The following is a 24,602-nucleotide window of genomic DNA, read 5'->3' as shown; positions in this document are numbered from 1 at the left end:
GTCTATGTAGGACCTCAGACCAGGGGTGTGCTGGGAGCAAATCCAGATGTTAGCAGTTACCGGCTGCACAGACAGACCACATCCTGTGTTTGTTATAGATCCGACTTTTACCATAATATAAGTGGGGCTGCAAAGTTTAATCACCCACACTGTAAATCCAGATATAAAGAGGTTTTCGCCTGCTTGCAGTCAGTCTGGCCCCTCTGCACAGCTTGTAAATTACATCTGAAAGCTGCTTATGCTGAAATGGAGGCAATTTAGGGCAATATTTAAAATAACAACTCCAGAGAGATATATTCATTTTTAATATCCAAAATTAAGAGAACGGCCTGGGTTTGCTGAGTGCACCTTAACAGCACACTACATATATTTTGCAATAAAAAGTTACTTTAACTAATGAATGTATTATTAGAAAACATTTGCCATAAACATATTTTCTAATTCCCACTTATATGCTTGGTGCATCCTATATTAAAGAGGAATTATACATTTCCCGTGAAAAAGTATCTCCTTCACAAACAACTTTAATGAAGATTAATGATAAACCATTTGCTTGAGCCAGATAAAATGTGCGCTGCCTATAACCCACGTTTTACATATATATTTTAATTAAAGGAACAGAAAACCTAGTGCGTTGCATGAAAATCGCAGCATGTTCTATATTCTACAATTTTCACACAACTCTGGCCCCATAGAAGTGAATGGGGCTGCGCAAGCAAGTGCAGATGCGATGCGATGCGTTTTTCACTGATGGTTGCTAAGAGATGTTGTTTGTAAACATTCCGTTTTTTTTTATCACACACGTGCAAAACGCATTAAATCGCATTGCACTCGCGTGATAAAAACTGAACAATTGAACGCAATCGCAGACAAAACTGAATGAACTTGATTGTAAAAGTGCGCATTTTTCACTGAACGCATCAGCGAACCCATCCAGACCTATTCCGCTCACGCTCGTCTGCAAGGGGCCTAAAGTAAACAGGTAATCCACAAGATATGTCCACCTACTGTGCAAGATAAAGTATCCATAACAACCACGACAATGTATATTCACCACAATAGAAGGTATACTCATCAGTAGAGATGAGCAAGGTTTTGAAAAATTCAATTAGTCTGCTTCGGCAAATTTTGACAAGAAATTCGATTTGTTACCAATTTCTTTGTCACAAATCGCTTTCCATTATATGGAGTGGGCACAATGACAGGGAACAGCGATTGCGCTGCCCCCTTGATTTAACCCCTCAGATGGCGTGTTCAACACTGATCTGTGAGTCAAATTCAGCTGCTCAGGAGTTAAAAAAAATTATACTCACCTCATCCACTTGCTCGCGGAGAGGCCATCTGCTCCTCTCTCAATTGAAGAAAACCTGCCAAAGGACCTGCGGCAAGTGTGATGACGTCAACAGGAGTCATCCCTGATAACGTCACCACACGTGCCCAGCGTGGTCCTTTGGCGGGTTTTCTTCAATCAAGATGGGAGCAGACGGCCTCTCCGCGCTCAAGTGGATTTTTTTTTACTTTCAGCTGCTATTTTAGGAAAAATTTATTTTTTATCATGAAGTGTGAGGAAATTTGGCGTCATGGCAAATTTAAGTTTTCCTGAAATTCGGATTAAAGTCCACTTTGGTTAGTTCGATTCGCTCAACACTATTCATCAGAAAATATGTTTATTTATTCTACATAACAAATAAGGCCATCTTGACCATAAAATCAAGCTAAAGTAACAGCAAAAACCAACAAGAGGATGGTGGTTGGTAAAATAATATGTATCACAAATGCAATGCCCCCCATTGGAATGAACACAATGCCACGCCTGAGAATGCCTGAGAGGAAGGCATTACCATTCAGAAGGGAATAACCACAGTAATTTCCGGCTAGGGGTGGGTATATTAACAATAAACTAAAATGACAGTAACACTTTAGGCTACTTTCACACTAGCGTTCGATCGGATCCGTTCTGAATGGATCCGATCATAATAATGCAGACGGAGGCTCCGTTCAGAACGGATCCGTCTGCATTATTTTAGCATATAACAGCTAAGTGTGAAAATAGCCTCGTACGGATCCGTCCAGACTTTCAATGTAAAGTCAATGGGGGACGGATCCGCCTGAAGATTGAGCCATATTGTGGCATCTTCAAACGGATCCGTCCCCATTGACTTACATTGTAAGTCTGGACGGATCCGCACGCCTCCGCACGGCCAGGCGGACACCCGAACGCTGCAAGCAGCGTTCAGCTGTCCGCCTGTCCGTGCGGAGGCGAGCGGAGCGGAGGCTGAACGCCGCCAGACTGATGCAGTCTGAGCGGATCCGCTCCATTCAGACTGCATCAGGGCTGGACGGCTGCGTTCGGGTCCGCTCGTGAGCCCCTTCAAACGGAGCTCACGAGCGGACCGACGAACGCTAGTGTGAAAGTAGCCTTAGTGTTACTGTCATTTTATTTATATTTTTTTAATATAGTGCAGGGACGTTCAACATTTTTGTAATATACTTTATTAGGGAAATATGTTTATTTGTACTAGAAAACAGGGTGTAAAGAGTCTTCTTAGCAAAGCTCTAACTGTGTTGCTTAGGAAATTCTGTCTTCTGTCTTCAGTTCTACTGAGCACTTAAGACTCCTGTGTGTAACAAGTCAGATAGGCATGGTGATGGGCATTGATAGTTAGGGAACATGCACATAGACAGGGACTGAAGTAGTGACACGTGGCAGGCTGGAAGCCTCAGTATGTTACAACAGGCATCATTAGCAACCAGTAGCATGCTGAAGACTGAAGACAGACTCTCCTTAGCAACACTCTAAGAGATTTGCTAAGGACACTCTTTACACCCTGTTTTCTAGTACAAATAGTTATCTTTCCCTAATGAAGTATATTACAAAGATGTTGAACGTCCCAGTCTCTACACAATATTAAAAATAAACTCCAACAACAGTTACACTTTAAGGAAATTGCCAAAAGCTGTGCTCCACTGTTTCCATGGTTCCTATAGTCAATGTGTATTACAAACCAGAGAGATATCATAGTCAACCACAATTTTTCCAACTAGCACCTCAAATCTCGATGCACATTTCATCATCAAGCTTCCTCTAGGTAATTTGGAACCTGTCAGACTCTTCTTTCCACAAATGAGAGATGAAATGGCTTGGGTTATCCGCATAGACATGAGATTTTTGGCTTGGAAAGATTCTTTGAAAAAATCTCATGTCTATGGTTGGCCTGAAACGTTGGGATGTGTGAATACATGAACTATTTATCACTCAGTGCTGCTTTTATCGTATTTATACTATTATTTATTTTATGTATTATTTACCTTCATCGTTGGTTCTACATATTGGGACTTTGGATTGGCACCACTGTGCTGCTGTTTTGGTCAGCTTGGAGAAGGCATAATTCAAGCTTCATAGTAGGATCTGTCATTTAAATATGGGGCCAGCTCAGGAGCTCAGCTGGCAACATAGTCGGCGAGTAACTGCTGTGTTATACAGCAGACACCTGAGGGCAGTATCCATGACTGAGAACAACTTGGTCATTTAACCCTCAGATGCCGTAGTCAACTGTGACCATCTGAAAAGCCATTCAGAAGGAGGGGGCTCCCTATAATGGCTGAACTACCCCTTCCCCTCTGCAACAAGAAGAAGGGGAAAGCTTTGTAGTTTCCAGTGCCAGTGCACCACAGATTAACTTCTATTCACTTGCCTGAATTATTAAAATATAAAAGTATTTATCCTGTTCGGTGTATGCTGTAATGGAAAAAAAATCTAACTGCCTAAACTGAAGTTTTCTGGATGTTTCACCTACCAAAAAATTGAAGAAAACTTATACAAAAAGTCATACACACTAAATGGTAGCAATAAAAACTACAAAAAAGGAGCACTTTCACAGTTCCTTAGATGGAAATATAATTTTTTTTTATGGGTGTCTGAATATGGAGATGCAAAGACAAAACCTTTTTTAAAGTTTTTTTTTATTTTTTAAAGTTTTAAAACATAACAAATACCATATAGATTTGGCATCACTGTGATCATTCTGACCCACAGAATAAATGTGTGATTTACCCAGTGACTGCTGTAAAAAAAAACTAAATGTAGCAGTGGCAGAATTGCATTCTTTACCAATTCCACTCTGTGTATTAAACAGGGCCATTAGAAAGTACAACTTGATCCACAAAAAAAACAAGCCTCAAACAGTTATGTGAATATAAAAAAATAAAATGATAATTATGGCTTTTGGGAAAATAAAATGCAAAAATGGCTATAGCAAAAAGGGGTTGTGCCACAATTAAATGTTATTTTAATATCATTCAGCATGATATGAATTACTTACTTTTGTAACTTACTTTCTGTTAGGGCTCATTCACACGACTGTATCCGTTTCTGTGAACCGCAAATTGCAGATCCGCAAAACACAGTTACTGCCCATGTGCCTTCCGCATTTTGCGGAACAGAACATCCTTCTCCATGATAGAAATGCCTATTCTTTCCGCAAATACAGACAAGAATGGGACATATTATATCTTTTTGTGGGGTCACAGAATGTAAGTGCGGATGCGGAAAGCAGCTTTTACGGCCCCATTGAAATGAATGGGTCTGCATCGGATCTGCAAAATTGCCGAACGGATGTGGACAGAAAAAGACCGCCGTGTGAAGACTCTCACAAAAATGCTCCAGTTGTGAGATATTCTCTTTACTTCATTGCGCCCTGTATCTGTATAGTAATAAGCACGGCCACCTACTAAGGTGGACATGCATGCTCAGGTCCATCTTTCAACTGCCACCAGCCGTATCTACTGTTAGAAGCTGTAAGAGATATAGGGAAAGGCCTGCAGCAGAAAGAACGTGTTCACTGAGCTGTGATAGGAAGAGAGCTGCAGTAGAAAGGACACATCCCCTGAGAAAGGGCACATCCCCTGAGAAAGGGCACATCCCCTGAGAAAGGGCACATCCCCTGAGAAAGGGCACATCCCCTGAGAAAGGACACATCCCCTGAGAAAGGGCACATCCCCTGAGAAAGGGCACATCCCCTGAGAAAGGGCACATCCCCTGAGAAAGGACACATCCCCTGAGAAAGGACACATCCCCTGAGAAAGGACACATCCCCTGAGAAAGGACACATCCCCTGAGAAAGGGCACATCCCCTGAGAAAGGGCACATCCCCTGAGAAAGGGCACATCCCCTGAGAAAGGACACATCCCCTGAGAAAGGACACATCCCCTGAGAAAGGACACATCCCCTGAGAAAGGACACATCCCCTGAGAAATGGCACATCCCATGAGAAAGGGCACATCCCCTGAGAAAGGGCACATCCCCTGAGAAAGGGCACATCCCCTGAGAAAGGGCACATCCCCTGAGAAAGGACACATCCCCTGAGAAAGGACACATCCCCTGAGAAAGGGCACATCCCCTGAGAAAGGGCACATCCCCTGAGAAAGGGCACATTCCCTGAGAAAGGACACATTCCCTGAGAAAGGGCACATCCCCTGAGAAAGGGCACATCCCCTGAGAAAGGGCACATCCCCTGAGAAAGGACACATCCCCTGAGAAAGGACACATCCCCTGAGAAAGGGCACATCCCCTGAGAAAGGGCACATCCCCTGAGAAAGGGCACATCCCCTGAGAAAGGGCACATCCCCTGAGAAAGGACACATCCCCTGAGAAAGGACACATCCCCTGAGAAAGGACACATCCCCTGAGAAAGGGCACATCCCATGAGAAAGGGCACATCCCCTGAGAAAGGGCACATCCCCTGAGAAAGGGCACATCCCCTGAGAAAGGGCACATCCCCTGAGAAAGGACACATTCCCTGAGAAAGGACACATCCCCTGAGAAAGGACACATCCCCTGAGAAAGGACACATCCCCTGAGCTGTTAGCCTGCATAGAATCTAGCAGCGCAATATGGAGTTACAGGGCTGGTTCTGGCATTTTTAAACAGATTGTCATGTACTATATGACATATGATTTTAATTTTTTACATTAGTCATGACTAGGGATGAGCAAATTTCATATTTTGAAATTCGAGTTCGGGTTGTGGTATAATCTGAATTTTGTTATGGATTCCGTTACCACGGACCATAACGCAGTTCCATGACTGAATGCATAACGAGGCATTCCGTTATTCATTCCGTCATAATAGAAGTCTAGGACCTGCATAACGGATCCGTCCGGTTTACGTTATGCATTCCGTCATGGAATTGCGTTATGGTCCGTGGTAACGCAATTCAGATTATACCACAACCCGAACTCGAATTTCAAAATATTAAATTCGCTCATCCCTAGTCATGACATAATCCTATTCATTTTTTCTCTAGTAGATTTCCTTTAAAATCCAAGGTCCCATCTGACAAATAATATAAAAATATGACCTAGATTCTAACATAAAGTGTTAGAATGACTCAATATCCTCATGTTGCGTTCTCCACTTTCTTGTTGTATTTACAAAGGGAAAACCAATTAAACTTAACTCTTGTTGCTGTCAGTGCTCATTATTCCACCTCATTGTCTTGCAGTGTCAAAGGGTGAGACAAACAGCTCCCCGTTCTCTGGCCCTTCTCCCACTCTAGAGAATTAGGCCAAAGCTTGAGGGACTCTGCCATTTTCCAGACTCTTTAAGTTATTGTTGCAAAGAGAAAAGCCTCTTCTCCTTGGCAGAACCTCTGTGAGACATTTGCGCTGCGTGATAATAAAAAAGCAGGAACAGACAGCTGAGCATTTTCATCTGTCTCCAGCTGGTGATTGCCCTCCAACAATGCTCCGCGCCCCTTTTGTTTCATAGATTCTGTGTACTTTTCCACCTTTTTGGCAGGCGGCTTGATTTAAACCCTTCCTTTCACAGGTCAGGTAAAGGCCACAATTGATAGCTCGATGAATGATGTTTATCTGAAGCGGCAACAATTCTCCTTTTATTGGATAAAATTTTCATATTTGTTTTTTAGGTATTTTTTACTTGAGTGATTTTGATGCCCATGCCGCATTAGTATGTGTAAATATGAGGGCAGAATACCAAAGACTGTCAGTGCAGCTAGTAGTACTGTAAAGTTACTTTACATCTATACTTCAAAATATATCTAATATATATAACATTATATTACTGGCTTTGTGAGAGTCACCCAATAATGACCAAATCATTAGATAAGCTATTTAAATACCAAGGACCAAGTCATCTGATGTAAAACTGATGGTGAAGATGCCATTGCCATATCATCGTCTAATCTATCAGCAAGTGTATTACTGCTGTCATGAGAAAGTCATCAAACATGCCAAACACAGTATGCCACTGACAGCTCTGATATTCACAGCCAAGAAGAAGAATGAGAGACTCTTCTTCTAGAAGGTGTCGGTAAAAGGAAACCTAATAAAAGAACAAACAGCACCTAGAACACCAACCTGTGCCCCTCTAAACCAGCTAGTAAGGCCTCAGTGTATCAGTTGGAGGACAAAAAAAAAAACATTAGGGTGGATCAATGCTATCCAGTGTCCAGATGAATATCTGTGGTGCTCCAACAGAATCATCAAGAACTTCTAAAGTAAGTTCTCCCCAGGAAGCTGGCAACAAAACAACGATTGCTACTGGAAAATCCAAGCATGTAAGTTTCAGTGAAGTGGTGTATGTTTGACCAATACCTCCTAATCACTATAATAGAAAGGCTTATAGATCTAAAAAACATCAAGAAAGAATATTCATCTATGAACTTGAACCCATACAGGAATGGTGACAAAGAAACATCATCAGAAAGAACAAAGCATCCTGTCACGGATCCTGCACTCCATCAGATGCATCTTAGAAGACCTGTGTTGCATCTGGTGCTACACAAGCAATGAAGAAAACTGATGTAACAAAGAGGAATGTTACAGCTTTTATGGAGGAGATCTACACCATCATAAGTCCACTCCATGGTCAGACACGCCATTTACTATAGTTTTAGTAATACATCGGCACGGTGGCTCAGTGTTTAGCACTGTTGCCTTGACGCACTGAAGTTCTGGGTTGACATCTGAGACATCTGCATGGAGTTTGTATGTTCTCCCCGTGTTTGCGTGGTTTTCCCTCAGTAATCCACTTTCCTCACACACTCCAAAACATACTGATAGGGAAATAAAAGCACATGTCAATGAGCAGTTTGTTAGTGGAGTAATATGCAATTAATTTGGTACTGGGGGGGGCTCTCCTCAATTCCCCTATTCATAATATAACCACCAGTCCTTACAACCTTCTTTTGAACCCTCTCCAGCTTTACTATTTTCTGAGTGCTGAATTAGGGTACTTTCACACTTGCGGCAGGACGGATCCGACAGGCTGTTCACCATGTCGGATCCGTCCTGCCGCTATTTCGCCGTGCCGCCGGACCGCCGCTCCATCCTCATTGACTGTAATGGGGACGGGGGTGGAGCTCCGGCGCAGCACAGCGGTGCACGGCGAAAGCCGCTGGACTAAAAAGTCGGACATGCAGGACTTTTTAGTCTAGCGGCTTTCGCCGTGCACCGCCGTACTGCGCCGGAGCTCCGCCCCCATTATAGTCAATGGGGACGGAGCGGCGGTCCGGCGGCACGGCGAAATAGCGGAAGGACGGATCCGACATGGTGAACAGCCTGTCGGATCCGTCCTGCCGCAAGTGTGAAAGTACCCTTAGTAACTGTACCCCAGTGTGAGGTGTCATAAGGGCTTTATCGCTGTTATTATGTATTTGGTTTTGCAGCTGCTGCTTGGCATTGAGCGCCCAGATACTTACAAATATGCCCAGATACTTCTCTTGCTCTGTTATACCCATATGGATAAAATATAATACCAAAAAGGGATTTCAGCTCACCCACCGTCCTCCTTCTATGTCCACAGATCCTGGACCAAGAATCAGTAAAAACAGTAGAAAAAAAATCCAGCAGCAGGCTTAGGATAAAATCCAATTTCTTTATTTCTTCACTATAAAATTAATAGGCTGACCAGACAGGCAAGGTCTACGCGTTTCGACTGTACGTCTTAATCATGACCGTGGTGGTCATGATTAAGACGTACAGTCGAAACGCGTAGACCTTGCCTGTCTGGTCAGCCTATGAATTTTATAATGAAGAAATAAAGAAACTGGATTTTATCCTGAGCCTGCTGCTGGATTTTTTTCTACTGTTTTGAGCCATTTGGATAACATACAATGTACTGTATATGGAGCCATACTATTACTGCACTATCTTATATAGTACTTATGTTAGGAGGAAGTGGAGGATAGATAAAATTATCTTGCATATGCTGATCCACATTACCTCTATACAAGGTAACAGTCTGCATTTAGAAGATATTTCTATGGTAATTGTATCTTATGGAAAAGTATTACAGAAGTCCTGCCCAGTATGAGAGGTGAGCCACAGTTCAGTTCTTAATTCTGGCTTGAACAGAACATAGCAGAGAGTTTGTGCTCTCTTAATGTTACATCATCTAGTTTAATGGAAAGAATGTTGTTATTCCTCCAAGAAATGTATGAATAAACTGGATGCTTTGGTGTCCGTGCCTCTGCACCACAAAAGATAGGAGATGGGTCCGTGCTGCAATTCGGGATTCACACGTAAGGTGCCTGTGCATTGCCGACCACAATTTGTGGTCCGGAGCACGGGCATGGGCAGCTTACGTTCGTGTGAATGAGGCCATACAGTGCGACTGGTGTCCCACAGTGTAGGCAAAAGCTCCAAGTCAATGCGGTTTACAAATAAAATAAATGTTAATTTGTTGCAAATTCTAGTTTTTTCACAGATTACAGATGATCGCCGCGGGTCTCAGATTGGAAATTATTTACATGCTCCTATTGTTCATGCGCCCATCATTCAGCGATTAAAATTAGTGCGTTTATATTAAAAATAATCTTTGAAAATGTACCTTTCTGCTGGTGGAGTTATTGGAGCATTGACCTGGATGAGGCAAGACATGGAGTCATCCCCCGCTATCCTGCACATCTTCCTCTCATAAACCTCCCCCTCTCTCTCACAACTTTCCACTTGGCTTCCTTACGTCAGCGCCTCGCCACGCTAAATCTTACATGTCAGGATCACAGCAGCGTAAGGAGGTCTTCTGCACCTGTGTGGGATTTTGCACGGTGAGGCGCTGACATAACAGAGCGAAGGGGAGGTCTGTGAGAGGGAGGGGGAGGTTTATGAGGAGTAAGGTTGGCGGGATGCAGGGCTGCCAACCGTCCAGAAATTTGACATTCCGTAAAAAAGGCAACTTCTTTCCTGTGACCATGAGAAAAAATAAATGTGTCCATAATTTTCCTGAGGCTGATGGTACATGACTAGATTGTTTTGGTTTCTTCTGGCTACCTGCCTCAGCTACTGTTCTGATGCTGCCACCAGCCTGATACCACACATCTGATGCCAAGTGCTCCTTTATTTCACCCACCATCTTCAGCTGGAACTGGTATTGCCACCCACCTCCCATTCTGTCACCGAGCCACTCTGTGGTCTCCTGATGCTGCTGCCACCTCCACACTATGTCACCTTGCCACTCTGTGGTCTCCTGATGCTGCTGCCACCTCCACACTATGTCACCTTGCCACTCTGTGGTCTCCTGATGCTGCTGCCACCTCCACACTATGTCACCTTGCCACTCTGTGCTCTCCTGATGCTGCTGCCACCTCCACACTATGTCACCTTGCCAGTCTGTGGTCTCCTGATGCTGCTGCCATCTTCACACTCTGTCATTGTGCCACCCTGTGGCCTCCTCCTGATGCTGCTGCCACCTCCACACTCTGTCATTGTGTGGCCTCCTCCTGATGCTGCTGCCACCTCCATACTCTGTCATTGTGCAAATCCGTTGCCTCCTGATGCTGTTGCCACCTCCATACTGTCACTGTACCACCCTGTGGCCTTCTCCTGATGCTGCTGCTGCCGCCACCTCCACGCTGTATGATTGTGCCACTCTGTGGCCTCCTGATGCTGCTGCCACCTCCACTCTCTGTCATTGTGTCATTCTGTGGCCTCCTCCTGATGCTGCGGCCACCTCCACACTATGTCACCTTGCCACTCTGTGGCCTCCTGATGCTGCTGCCACCTCCACTCTCTGTCGTTGTGCCACTCTGTGGCCTCCTGATGATGTTGCTACCACCTCCACACTCTGTCATTGTGCCACCCTGTGGCCTCCTCCTGATGCTACTGCTGCCACCTCCACACTCTATTATTGTTCCACTCTCTGGTCTCCTCATGCTGCTGCTGCCACCTCCACACTATCATTGTGCCACTCTGTGGCCTCCTCCTGATGCTGCTGCCACCTCCACACTGTCATTGTGCCACTTTGTGGCCTCATCCTGATGCTGCTGCAGCCTCCAGACTCTGTCATTGGGCCACTCTGTGATTTCCTCATGCTGCTTCTACCTCACCACTATGTCATAGGGCCACTCTGTGGACTTCTCATGCTGTTCCCACCCTCCCCACTTCATGACTGGGCCACTATTTTGCCTTTTGGCCTGGCTGACATCACCATTTATTTGACCCTTCTTCTGATCTGTCAGAAGGAAGGAAAAATTAGACGCACAACAGATCCTGTCTATGTAACAGTTGTAAGCAACTGTAGCCAAAAGCAGGAGTGGGTACAAAACACAGAAGACATGCAAATATTCCATTCACGTGTGATCTCTGTTTTGGATCCACTCCTGTTTTTTTGGGCATTAATACTGATGGATTACTGCCCAAATGCTGACCAAGTGAAGGCGGAAGCTCAACAGACAGGATCTGTTTTTTTTGGGTTATTGTTCTGACGGATCAGAGGAAGGGCAAAATAATCAGTGACGTCAACACAAACTTACTGCTGACACTCTCTCCACTCTGTCGGGGGGCTCTACTTGTATAAGCGTTTAATAGAACAGGTTCTGTAGGCATCTATGTAGAATCAGCTGACGACGGTGTAAAAGGAGTGCGCTTCTTCTTGACACTAACATTGACCTGTAAGGCTGAGTTCACACTTGAGTTATTTGGTCAGTTTTGGCTCCGTAACTGCCAAATAAGTGAAGTGTGCAGTGATTCTAAGAGCGACGCCTGTCATCTGCTTGTCATACTGACACAGTATTGTTTCACTACAACAGCAGACTCCTTATGCGTGTTACTGCAAGGCACAGTGTTCTACACCACTATAAAGGCTCTCTGCAACCAGGAAAAAGCTGTTTTTTAACGCAATTTGCCCCGAATAAATTTGTATCGAACCAAATTTTTTAGACAAAATACGACGAAACGACTGAATCTCTAATTATGGTTTTCCAATTTGTCCATACAAAATGTTGGCTGTCTGTAATTTTGGAATATGTTGTTGAGAAAAAATTTGGGTTGGCAACCTTGGCGGGATAGTGGGGGTTGACTAACACCCCAATAGAGCTCACAGTTGATGATGTCAGGTGCATTTTCAGATATGATTTTTGATATAAATGCACATATTTTTATCCTGAATAAAACTTGTTTCTGGATTATAGGAGCGTGAACAGTAGGAACATGTAAATAGCTCTGTAGGTCATTTCTGATGACAGGTACTCTCTAAGTTTGGTTTCAAACATGGAATTTTTTGGTTGAAAACCAACACTGCAGTTTTTGATGCATTTTTTTTGTGTTTTTTGGGCGGGTTTGAGCCAAAGAAAGAAGTCAATCCAGCTAGAAGAAGTAGAAGTTCTTCCTATATATTTCTCATTCCTTTTGACTCCAATTCTGCAGTTTCAGTTAAATTCTCAGTGACTACTACTGCAACTTACTATTATTATGCAGAAAGCCCCAGAGAAGTTGGTGCAGAGGATGGGGGTGGTAGTGGCCCTGATAAAGCTTTGGGTGGTAAGCAATGTTCCTGCCAACCATTTGACATCCGTTTCTTTAACTTTCCTATATTCAAAATAATACAAATTGCAAATACCCCCAGCTCTAAAGTAATTCTTCACATGGGGGAAATGTATCTTTCACTTTTGTATACAGTGAGTCAAAATATTGACCCAAATCATTGTGTCCATAAAAACTGAGCAAAAACTTCACGTTTTGCATTGTGCTGGGCAAACAAAAAAAGTAGGCTTGGTGTACTAATACCACAAAAAAACGTATATTACTGGCACTGTAGGGTATTGTCCCAAGCAGATTTTCATTTTGTTCTTGCCAACATGAGCAGAGTGTTATTATACTAGTGATGGATGCGGCTGCGATCTACAGAACAAAGCCATCACCATTCATTCTGACTGAGCTAGGACAAATTGAGAGAAATGCGATGTTAATTAGACAAATGAGCAGATGTGACCTGGAAGTCGGGCACTAAGTAAAAGCCTAGAGTCAAAGTTGTATCAACATATGGTCTGTGTACGGCGTATGGATCTGGTCTGGCAATCACATCACAAGCTAATATGGCAAAGAATAGAAATGGAGGCGTCTATAAATAGTGATGTGTCTGCGGCTGGAGGCTTTATTTTTATTATTTTACTCACTTACTGCATATAGTGCTGAGATATTCTGCAGCGCTTTACAGACATTATCACTCGTTGTCCCCAGTGGGACTCACAATCTAAGTTCCCTATCGGTATGTCTTTGGGGTGTGGAAGGAAACCTAAGTACCTGGAGGAAACCCACACAAAAACAGAGAGAACATAAAAACTCCATGCAGATGTTGTTCTTGGTTGGATTATGAACCTAGGACACCAGCACTGCGAGGCACCATGTGATTTGGAGGCACACGGTGACTCCTGCTCAGTTTCATGCACAAGGTGTCTACTGGAGACGGCGATCAATTGATCAATCACAAAATTGAATAGCAGAGCTGCTGGGGCCTAGCAGACCTACTGTCACTACATGGAGGCGTCTCGTGGGCAGGATCCAGCAGCTTTGAAAAGCGAAGACTACTATGTCTAGTGAAATATCTGACGTATGTAATTATGTTGGCATACAGTAGCTCAGGCTCGGACTGGCCCACAGGGGTACAGGTAAATCCCCCGGTGGGACCCTAGTATCCCACCCCCTGCACAAGTGGCACATAACACAGTAGGCTTACTGCACTACATATATATATATATATATATATATATATATATATACAGTGTACAGCACCTCAATTAGCCTATGTTCATATAAAACACTTGATAGTTTATTAAAGAAACTTTTCCCAAGGACCTACCTTCTCAAAGTTGCTGCAGAGACCACTATATTAAATCACCTGGCAGCATTGTGCTGCCGTGTTAGCAGGTAATATTTGAATATATCCATACGGTGGGCACCCAAAATAAATTTTACTAGTGGGTCCTAGGCACCCCAGTCCGATACTGCAGTAGCTTATGTTTGACCATACGTTCAGTGCCACCAAATGTAATCCTGAATGAAGTGTGAATTTAGCCTAAAACCATACACAGAAATCACACCTTCATAACTACTGACAGATGCTACGGGAAGCTTTAATTTGATAAATACCAAACTGTAACTGATCTTTTAAAGGAGTTGTCCAGAATTTTTACATTTATTTTTTTTACTCAATTATATAGCGCTGACATATTCCTCAGCACTTTACAGGCATTATCATCACCACTGTCCCCTATGGGGCTCACAATGTAAGTTCCCTATCAGTACCGCACCTCACCATACAGGAGGAATCGCACGCAAACACGGGGACAGCATACAAACTCCATGCAGATGTTGTACTTGGTTGGATTCGAACCTAGGACATTGATGGCCTATCCTCAGTATAGGTCATCAATATGTGATTGGTTGGGGTTTAACACCAAGGACCCCCACCAATCAACTCCAGTGAGTGCTGCAGCTTCCTCACAGCTTACCAGACACAACGCCATACATTATATAGCGGCTGTGCTTGATACTGCAGCTCAGCCCCTTTCACTTAAGAGGTTAATTAAAAGCCTGCCTAGTATATATATATATGTATAGAAAGGAATAGGTGTCTCTGCTTTCAGTGCTCTGATAGGAACATCACAGATATGGAAGTATTTTGCATGAAACGTGCTTGGATTTAATCCCACTTAAACAGGACAATTTTAGGTGTAATGCCTCTCCTTGTGTACAGCTATAATTTACAGATTAGTTTTACAGTCGTGGCACCCGTGGCAGGAATTTGCTGCAGATAAAAGAGTTATTGATTTCTTTCTTTTGCTTGAGAACGTGTTAACTCCCAGAGGCACGAAGAGCCAGAAATCATTAATAATGGTTCTTAATTGAGGTGTTGTAAAGCCTCCTGGTTTTCGCCAGTGGCAGTTTTGTATTTTCTTTGATGCCTATAAAATTACCAGCTTGAGCTAGTGTTCAGTAATATCAGGAAACACACAATTTGCAACACTGCTGTGATGTGGGATGCTGGTGTCTGATGCTGGCGGGATCTTTACTTAATGCGCGTTTCCCTCTAAAATCACGGAATTCAGTATTTTTTATCTGCCTTCAATAGGTCTTCCTGGTTTTTAGCTCAGTATCATCACATAATTAGGGACCGGTACCAAATCCACATCTCAGGAGCCTATAGGCACAGATTGCCTGGAGCCTTAAAGGAATTATCCCAAGATTAAGGAAAAAAAAAAGAAAATCAGTCATCATACAGTACATGGCAAGTTCTCTTTTTATCAAAACTAGAACCAGCTCTGTACCTCACATAAATCCCTATAGAACAAACAAAGATCAATCCAAGTAATCAGTACTGTATGTTGCGGCATATCATAATGAAATTCAATAACTTACCATAGTAGGAAAAACCCTAATAATTATAGACATTTTCTCACTTACCGGTACTTATAATATTGTAGTTGGTTTTCCAGCTGTTCTATATGCCTCTGGAGCATAGGAACTTTACGTGATTTTTCTTCCAAGTCCTTCACTTTGCTATAACATGCCAGGACTGCTTGACGTGCATCTTCCACCCTTCGTGTCATCACTGCCTGTTCCTTCAACAATTGCTGGTTAGAGTCCTCCAAGTACACTAGAACTTTCTCAGTTTTGTTCAGTTTCTCTTGCAGGTCTTTATTTAGTCTGGTCACTTCCTCTATTTGTCCATTGCTGGAGTTCTGAATCACGTTGATTTCTCTCTGGACACATTTGGTTGTCACAGTGTAACTCTGAGATAAAACCCTTCTGTTGGCATTAGTGGCAGTCATCTCCATTGGTTGTGATGCACGACTTCTATACAGGCCAACCTACAGGAACATGATGCAAAAACATGCTTTAAAATATACTGTATGTTGAAATATTATGTTATGTCAAACTCATCTTGAGGAGCATCATGGCTTCTAAGATCTGAACCCAGCATCATCCCATCAGCTGTTCAGTAACTCTGTCACCAGAAGGTGACACTGGAACTACACATCATTGTCAACCTTGTTGTGGAGGTAGCTCTATACTACAGTGCTGCTCCCATTGAAGTCAATGGAGCAGTACTGCAGTGATGAGCTCTGTCTACTACAAGGTTGACGGTAACCTGTAGTTCTGGTACTGACGTCCACTGACGGAACTACACTCAATCAGCTTATCAGCTTGGACCCCACTGATGAGCTAGCAAAGGCCTATCCTGAAGATAGTCCATCACTTAGTAACAGCTAGACAACCCCTTTAAATCAATTGACACCGTTTTTACTACTTTAGCCACTCATTTTTGAGCTTCACGTGTCCATGATCACAAAATGCATGAGTGTGTAAGGCTACTTTCACATCTGCTTTTTTAATTCCGCTATTGAGGTCCGCATTGGATCTCAATAGCGGAAGAAAATGATTCAGTTTTGTCCCCATTCATTGTCAATGGGGACAAAACTGAACTGAACGAAACGGAATGCACCAAAATGCATTCCGTTCCTTTCGGTTGCGTCTCCATCGCGGACAGAAAAGCGCGGACAATGTAAGTCAATGGGTACGGATCCGTTTTCTCTGACACAATAGAAAACTGATCCGTCCCCAATTGACTTTCAATGGTGTTCATGACGGATCCATCATGGCTATAGAAGACATAACACAACTGGATCCATTCATGACGGATGCATGAGGTTGTATTATTGTAACGGAATCATTTTTGCAGATCCATGACGGATCTGCCAAAAAACGCTATAGTGAAAGTAGCCTAAGGTAGTAAAATCTTCTTCCTGCTCTATTAAGTGGACTCTACTGTACAAGCCAAGTTTTCTTTCGGGGCAATGGGAGGGACAGGAGCATGTAAAAAATGTGCCACCTAATTTGTCAACCTTTCCTCATAATATGAATAACTTGACTTAGAACTGTTCTTTATTTCTGCTTGCGTTTTTTTTTTTTAGATTAAATCACTGGAAATGTGCATGACAAAAATTAACCCTGAGCATGAGTGTCAAGAAGATGAAACTCTGAAAAAGCATGTACAGCAGACTGCAGATGTCACTACAAATGTCTCACAATGTTATAGAGAGGATAAAAAAATGTAGGGGGGGAAGGACAACCACCTAAATAGCACCAAACTAGATCTAATCCATGAGGAGGAAGTAAAATATTGTTGAGATGAATAAATAAAGTAAAAACAGTGGAAGGATGAATGAATCAAATAAATGAGTAGATAACGCACAAGGCCTAAAAGAGCCAGGCTAAGATAAAATAGAAGATCCTTCTATGAAGGTAAATTCCTTGTCAACCCCCCGAAACGCATTGTCAACCCCCTGAAACACGTTGAGCCCACCTGTGATTTTAAGAAATAAAAAGGAAAGCACTTGAAGTACTGGATACTGCCTTGTTATTCCTACTACACTACAGTAGGAATACTACACTAACCTGGCTGGGGAGGTTGTGTCCTTGGGTGTCTTGAGCTTTATCCCTTGGACCTCCTCCTCAGTGAAGTAAGTTAACTGCTTTGATTTTAAGTAAATTCTTTTGATTTTATGGAATTTACCTTCATAGAAGGATCTTCTATTTTATCTTAGCTGGGGTCTTTTAGGCCTTGTACATTATATACTCATTCATTCATCTTTCCACTGTTTTTACTTTATTTATTTATTCATCTCAACAATATTTTAGTTCCCCATCATGGATCAGATCTAGTTTGGCGCCATTTAGGTGGTTGTTCCCCGCCCCTACATTTATTATCTTCTCTATCTTCTGATGCGGTAGGTTTTCCTACGCCTCCAGCCACAATAGTCTGCCTTGGTTTTCGATCTTCTAAGTAGGTTCTTTTATCTCCTTTCCTCCTGTCCCCCCTCTGGCGCCATGCTAGTTGTCCTAAGACCCTCTACTTAGGGGTTCTTCCAATTAACACTCTTTTTGTAAAATATATATATATATATATTTTCTCACAATGTTATACCAGCACTGCACATGTCCAAGAACCAGAGTTGAACACCCTTTCAGCGTCTTGCTCACATGGTGAGTCTAACTTTGACTAATAGGAATGACCCAGGAACATGGCCAGCCAAATTTTCAGATACACAAAAAGTGCTGAATCTGATGTCAGTAACAGTTTAAGAGAAGGCAGAAAACTCTCAATAAAAAGTAAAAAAATAAATAAAAAAACATGCCAAATGGGCAAAAAGTAAGACAGCCATGGCTAGAATATAGCAAATCAAGAAAGCCTTATACTGCATACCTTGTAGAATGTTTTCACATGTGCATTCTGAACAAAAATACGCTGATTTTTGGCAAAAGATAGATATAATAAAGTGAGAGCATTCCTGAACATGAAAATTCTTTGAGCCACAAAATGTGTTTTTGTTCATGGAAAACCCTTGAGGCCTCGTTGAGTAACGTTGGGTTGGGTAAGGGTGGCATTGACCGAAAACTTCAAGACCAGATAGTTCAGGAAGAGAACCACTAGAGGGAAGTTCTTTATGTAATTATTGATGTGATAATGCACTTGGCCTGACAGGGTAGTGGTTTGAGAGGTTCACAGGAAAAAAAATTTTTTTGCAGATCCTAAAAGTGGAAAATTTCTGAATATGATTGAACTTGTTGCTCACTATCATGTCCCTTTGTGTTCTCATGTGCTCCGCCATAGGAAAGGACAAGTGAGCTATTTTTCACCTAAGATTCAAAATGAGTTTTTAGACATCATTGCTGGCAAAGTAAGGGAACAGATCCTTAATGATGTCAGAGAAGGAAAGTGTTTTTTGTGATGTTTGACTGTACACCAGATATAAGCCATTTGGAAGGAATGTCTGAAGTCATTAGATACATTAAAATTGGCCCTGAAATTGTTGAGTTTTAGATTTGTTTGTAGTGAGTGAGAAGACAGGCCTTGCCCTTACTGAAATAATCCTACAGAAAATAGAAAAGGTTGGCTTAGATATTAAAATTTACAGGAGGCAATCATATGACAATGGAGCCAATACGGCAAAAAAGTATAAAGGGGTTTAATAACGTTTGCTTCAAGAATATAAGCTAGCATTTGTTGTACCCTGTGCAGCTCATTCCCTACACCCAGTTACTGTGTCACGAGAGGCACAGAAATTTTTGGGAACACTACATTATCTGTACTTGTTTGTTGCCTCAACTTTCCGATGGGAAGTTTTACAGAAATATGTAAGGCTTGGGCTACACTGCGACATTTATTACACAACGTCTTGTCGCAGAACAGTCGTGCAACATTTTTTTGTAATGATAGTCAATGGTGTCACACTGCGAGATGCTGCGACTGACACCACAGTTACAAAAACTCCTTCCAAGTTTGATTTTTGTGTAACTGTCATGTCGCAGTCGCAGCATGCCGCGTGTCACAGTGACACCATTGACTATCATTGCCGTGTAGCTCTAGCCTAACAGTTACCCTCAAGTCACTAAGCAAAACCAGGTCTTCAGCAAAGTTTGAAGCTGTAAAACAAATTTATATACACCTAGTAAAAATAATTGACACTTTAAATGATTTAAAAACCAGTTATGTCACAAATATGGAGACGAAAACCTAGGTAACTTCACTGATTTCAAGAAGTTTGAGTTTGTTGGCATGTCTTGATTTTGGTACAAAGTAATAAGTCAGATTGATCGTGTCAAACTTCTTCAACATGAAAGTATCACAATTGATATGTCTGCAAAGCATATTCATGGTCTCTTGAACCTGTTAGAGTCAACTAGGAAACTAAGACAGGTGAGGCAGCTGATGCCATAAATGAAACAAAAACAATTGCAAAAAGGTGTGGCCTGGATCCACACTTCAGAGACATAAGAAAGTGAAAAATCAATCGGATGTTCGATGAAGAATCTGAAGATGAGAGTGTGCTATTGTCACAAGAAGACAAATTTAGGAATTAACTTGAGGAAATAAGTGACAAAATTCTTTCTGAAATAAGAATGCGGTCTAAAGCTATAGATAAGGTTAATGCTATTTTTAGTTTTCTTACTGGGCCTCAATTTGACTCATTAACTACACAAGAGATCAAGGAAAAGGCCAAAGAACTAGCCCGAGTATATGAAAATGATCTTTATAAAGATAAACTAATTGGAGAGTGGTGTCACGGTGCAGTGTGGGAGAACTCCACACCGAACAGCTATGGGAAGCGGGAATAGAGACTAGGCCAGGACACCGGGGAATGGGAGCAGGGAACCTCCTACTGCATCTGTAAACCTCGTCCTAACTCCTAACCGTATGAGCGAACCCAGATGGTAGGAGGGCTCATACGCAGGAACCTCGGGCCCTACTAACCCTAAAGATCCCTGGAAATTAAGGTCAGGAACTAGAGACGACCTGTTCCTCCACAACACGGACGAACAGGAGTCTCCACAGGCCTAGCAGCAAAGATAGGGGAAGACAGTGAACAGCAACTGAATCGGCAGGTAAGAACAACAACACACCGGAACAACAAGCACTTACCTGCCGCAGCAACAGGGTGGAACATCAATAACTACCTGGAACCCCATGCACACAGGATGCATGCTGGTACCAGGCAGAGACGCTCACTGACTTGTAGTTCCCCCTCCGGGGAACCCAGGAACCCTCTCACCAAAGGCACAGACAGACACAGGAAATGTCTAGCAATCATGCTGGACTACAGACACCAGACCATACATGGAACACCAAACTAGACATAACAACACACCCTGAACATAAATCACACAAAACAAAGCAACAGGTGAGGTTAGGTAAAGGACATATAAACAAGGGTAAGAAATAGGAGAGACATTGATGTCTAACTAGGTTGCCCTCACACTGGACAGATAGAAAATCCAGACAAGAGCAAAGCTCCATCACCAACCAAGGCAGGAATACCACTGACCACAATCTCACAGCAACAGGATAAGTAGAGCCATGAGACCACACCCAGATACTCACCTTGAACCCATAACCACCAGACTAGGGAGAGACCTGGAAACAGAAGCAGTGCACACACATGCAGAAACAACACGTTGCCCCAGGCAAATGCATGCACGGCAGACATGTCACGGCAAACTACACCGGGACCGAGACACAGCCAAGTGGAGAGCTTTAAATATCAAGCTCTGGATTTTAACAAAAGTATGAGGATTGCTGAGTCTGTTGAGCTTCATTTACAATAATGGACTACAAGATGTTTACCCCCAATATAGCCATAGCTTTGAGAATCTTCCTCACTATACCAGTAACGGTTGCTTCTGAAAACATACCTTCGAAGTGTAACACAGCAACAACATCTTGAAAATGTAAGCATTATTTCCATTGAGCATGAGGTTGCTGTAAAACTTTCTTATGATGACATCATAAAAACATTTGCAGCAAGGAAAGCTTGTAAAAATAAAAATTGTAGTTTCAGTTTATGTTAATATTGTGCAAGGACAGGGATGCTTAACATTTTTGTAATATAATTTATTAGGGAAAGAGGTTTCTTTCTATTGGAAAGCAGGGTGTAAAGAGTTTTCTCAGCGAAGCTGTCTTCAGTCTGCAGAAGACGCCTGTGTGTAACATACAGAAGCTCCCAGCCGCCTCTTGTCCCTACCCTAGTCCCTGACTCTGGACATGTGGCCAATGTCCATCATCCTGCCTATCTGACTTGTTACACACAGGTGTCACCCGCGCTTGGTAAAACACCAAAGACAGACTCAACTCTTTAGTAACTCAGTTACAGCTTTGATAGAGAACTCTCTAAACCGAAACATATACACAAGGTTTAATAAGTTCTATTGCTGGGGGAAGAGGGCATGACAAATAACATTAAAAGGGTATTCTCATCTAAGACAATGGGGGCATATCATTAGGATATAAATCCCCATTGTCTGATAGGTGACCCCGGTCCGGCCACCACCAAGCGCTCTTCCCATAGAAGTGAATGGGAGTGCAACGTGCATGCACGGCCACAGCTCCCATTCAATTCTAAAGGCCCGACGGAAATAGCTGAACCAGCGCTCAGCTATTTTCGGTGGCTTCATAGAAATGAATAGAGTGCGGCTGTGCATGCGCAGTGCACCCTCCACCACTTTCGGTGCTTCATTTAGGAGATAGCTGTGGGTCCCGCACCTATCAGACAATGGGGGCATATCCTAGTGATATCCCCCATTGTCTCAGATGAGAATACCCTTTAACCACCTCCCGACCGCTGTACGCGTATATGCGTCCGGGAGGTGGTTGCTTTATTCCTCCTGGACGCATATACGCGTCTTCTCGCGAGACGCGAGATTTCCTGTTCACAGGAACAGAAGGTAAGCGAGTGGATCTCCAGCCTGCCAGCGGCGATCGCTCGCTGGCAGGCTGGAGATCCGAATTTTTTAACCCTAACGGGTATATTAGACGCTGTTTTCATAACAGCGTCTAATATACCTCCTACCTGGTCCTCTGGTGGTCCCTTTTGTTAGGATCGAACACCAGAGGACTCAGGTAGGTCAGTACAGTCCCACCAAACACCACACTACACTACACTACACCCCCCCCCCCCGTCACTTATTAACCCCTTATAAACCCCTGATCACCCCATATAAACTCCCTGATCACCCCCCCTGTCATTGATCACCGCCCTGTCATTGATCACCCCCCTGTCAGGCTCCGTTCAGACGTCCACATGATTTTTACGGATCCGATCCATGTATCCATGGATCCGTAAAAATCATGCGGACGTCTGAATGGAGCCTTACAGGGGGCTGATCAATGACAGGCGGGTGATCACCCATATACACTCCCTGATCACCCCCTGTCATTGATCACCGCCCTGTCAGGCTCCATTCAGACGTCCGCATGATTTTTACGGATCCGATCCATGTATCCATGGATCCGTAAAAATCATGCGGACGTCTGAATGGAGCCTTACAGGGGGGTGATCAATGACAGGCGGGTGATCACCCATATACACTCCCTGATCACCCCCTGTCATTGATCACCCCCCTGTCACTGATCACCCCCCTGTAAGGCTCCATTCAGACGTCCGCATGATTTTTACGGATCCGATCCATGTATCCATGGATCCGTAAAAATCATGCGGACGTCTGAATGGAGCCTTACAGGGGGGTGATCAATGACAGGCGGGTGATCACCCATATACACTCCCTGATCACCCCCTGTCATTGATCACCCCCCTGTCATTGATCACCCCCCTGTCAGGCTCCATTCAGACGTCCGCATGATTTTTACGGATCCGATCCATGTATCCATGGATCCGTAAAAATCATGCGGACGTCTGAATGGAGCCTTACAGGGGGGGTGATCAGTGACAGGGGGGTGATCACCCTGATTACCCTGATCACCCCCTGTCATTGATAACCCCCCTGTAAGGCTCCATTCAGACGTCCGCATGCGTTCTGTGGATCCGATCCATGTATCCATGGATCCGTAAAAAATCATGCGGATGTCTGAATGGAGCCTTACAGGGGGGGTGATCAGTGACAGGGGGGTGATCACCCTGATTACCCTGATCACCCCCTGTCATTGATAACCCCCCTGTAAGGCTCCATTCAGACGTCCGCATGCGTTCTGTGGATCCGATCCATGTATCCATGGATCCGTAAAAAATCATGCGGATGTCTGAATGGAGCCTTACAGGGGGGTGATCAGTGACAGGGGGGTGATCACCCTGATTACCCTGATCACCCCCTGTCATTGATAACCCCCCTGTAAGGCTCCATTCAGACGTCCGCATGCGTTTTGTGGATCCGATCCATGTATCCATGGATCCGTAAAAAATCATGCGGATGTCTGAATGGAGCCTTACAGGGGGGGTGATCAGTGACAGGGGGGTGATCACCCTGATTACCCTGATCACCCCCTGTCATTGATAACCCCCCTGTAAGGCTCCATTCAGACGTCCGCATGCGTTCTGTGGATCCGATCCATGTATCCATGGATCCGTAAAAATCATGCGGACGTCTGAATGGAGCCTTACAGGGGGGGTGATCAGTGACAGGGGGGTGATCACCCTGATTACCCTGATCACCCCCTGTCATTGATAACCCCCCTGTAAGGCTCCATTCAGACGTCCGCATGCGTTCTGTGGATCCGATCCATGTATCCATGGATCCGTAAAAATCATGCGGACGTCTGAATGGAGCCTTACAGGGGGGGTGATCAGTGACAGGGGGGTGATCACCCTGATTACCCTGATCACCCCCTGTCATTGATAACCCCCCTGTAAGGCTCCATTCAGACGTCCGCATGCGTTCTGTGGATCCGATCCATGGATCCGTAAAAATCATGCGGACGTCTGAATGGAGCCTTACAGGGGGGGTGATCAATGACAGGGGGGTGATCAGGGAGTCTATATGGGTGATCACCCCCCTGTCATTGATCACCCCCC

At 43.7% G+C, this 24,602-nt stretch overlaps 1 protein-coding gene across 1 annotated transcript in view; it reads right to left on the bottom strand.

The window, feature by feature from the left end:
* The window catches only part of EFCC1 (EF-hand and coiled-coil domain containing 1), a 101,842-nt gene that overhangs the window by 63,079 nt on the left and 14,161 nt on the right, over positions 1 to 24,602 (bottom strand). Inside the window, exons 2-3 of the mRNA XM_044302349.1 lie at positions 19,682 to 19,725; positions 15,703 to 16,109 (exon numbers count right to left, since the gene is read on the bottom strand). Of these exons, the coding sequence (XP_044158284.1) occupies positions 15,703 to 16,109; positions 19,682 to 19,725 (451 nt within the window). The remainder of the gene's footprint in view (positions 1 to 15,702; positions 16,110 to 19,681; positions 19,726 to 24,602) is intronic.

The sequence above is a fragment of the Bufo gargarizans genome, chromosome 7 (genome assembly GCF_014858855.1).
Source record: "Bufo gargarizans isolate SCDJY-AF-19 chromosome 7, ASM1485885v1, whole genome shotgun sequence".
Lineage (NCBI taxonomy): Eukaryota > Metazoa > Chordata > Amphibia > Anura > Bufonidae > Bufo > Bufo gargarizans.
Note: the sequence above shows the minus strand (reverse complement) of the source record. Positions and strands in the feature narration are given on the sequence as shown.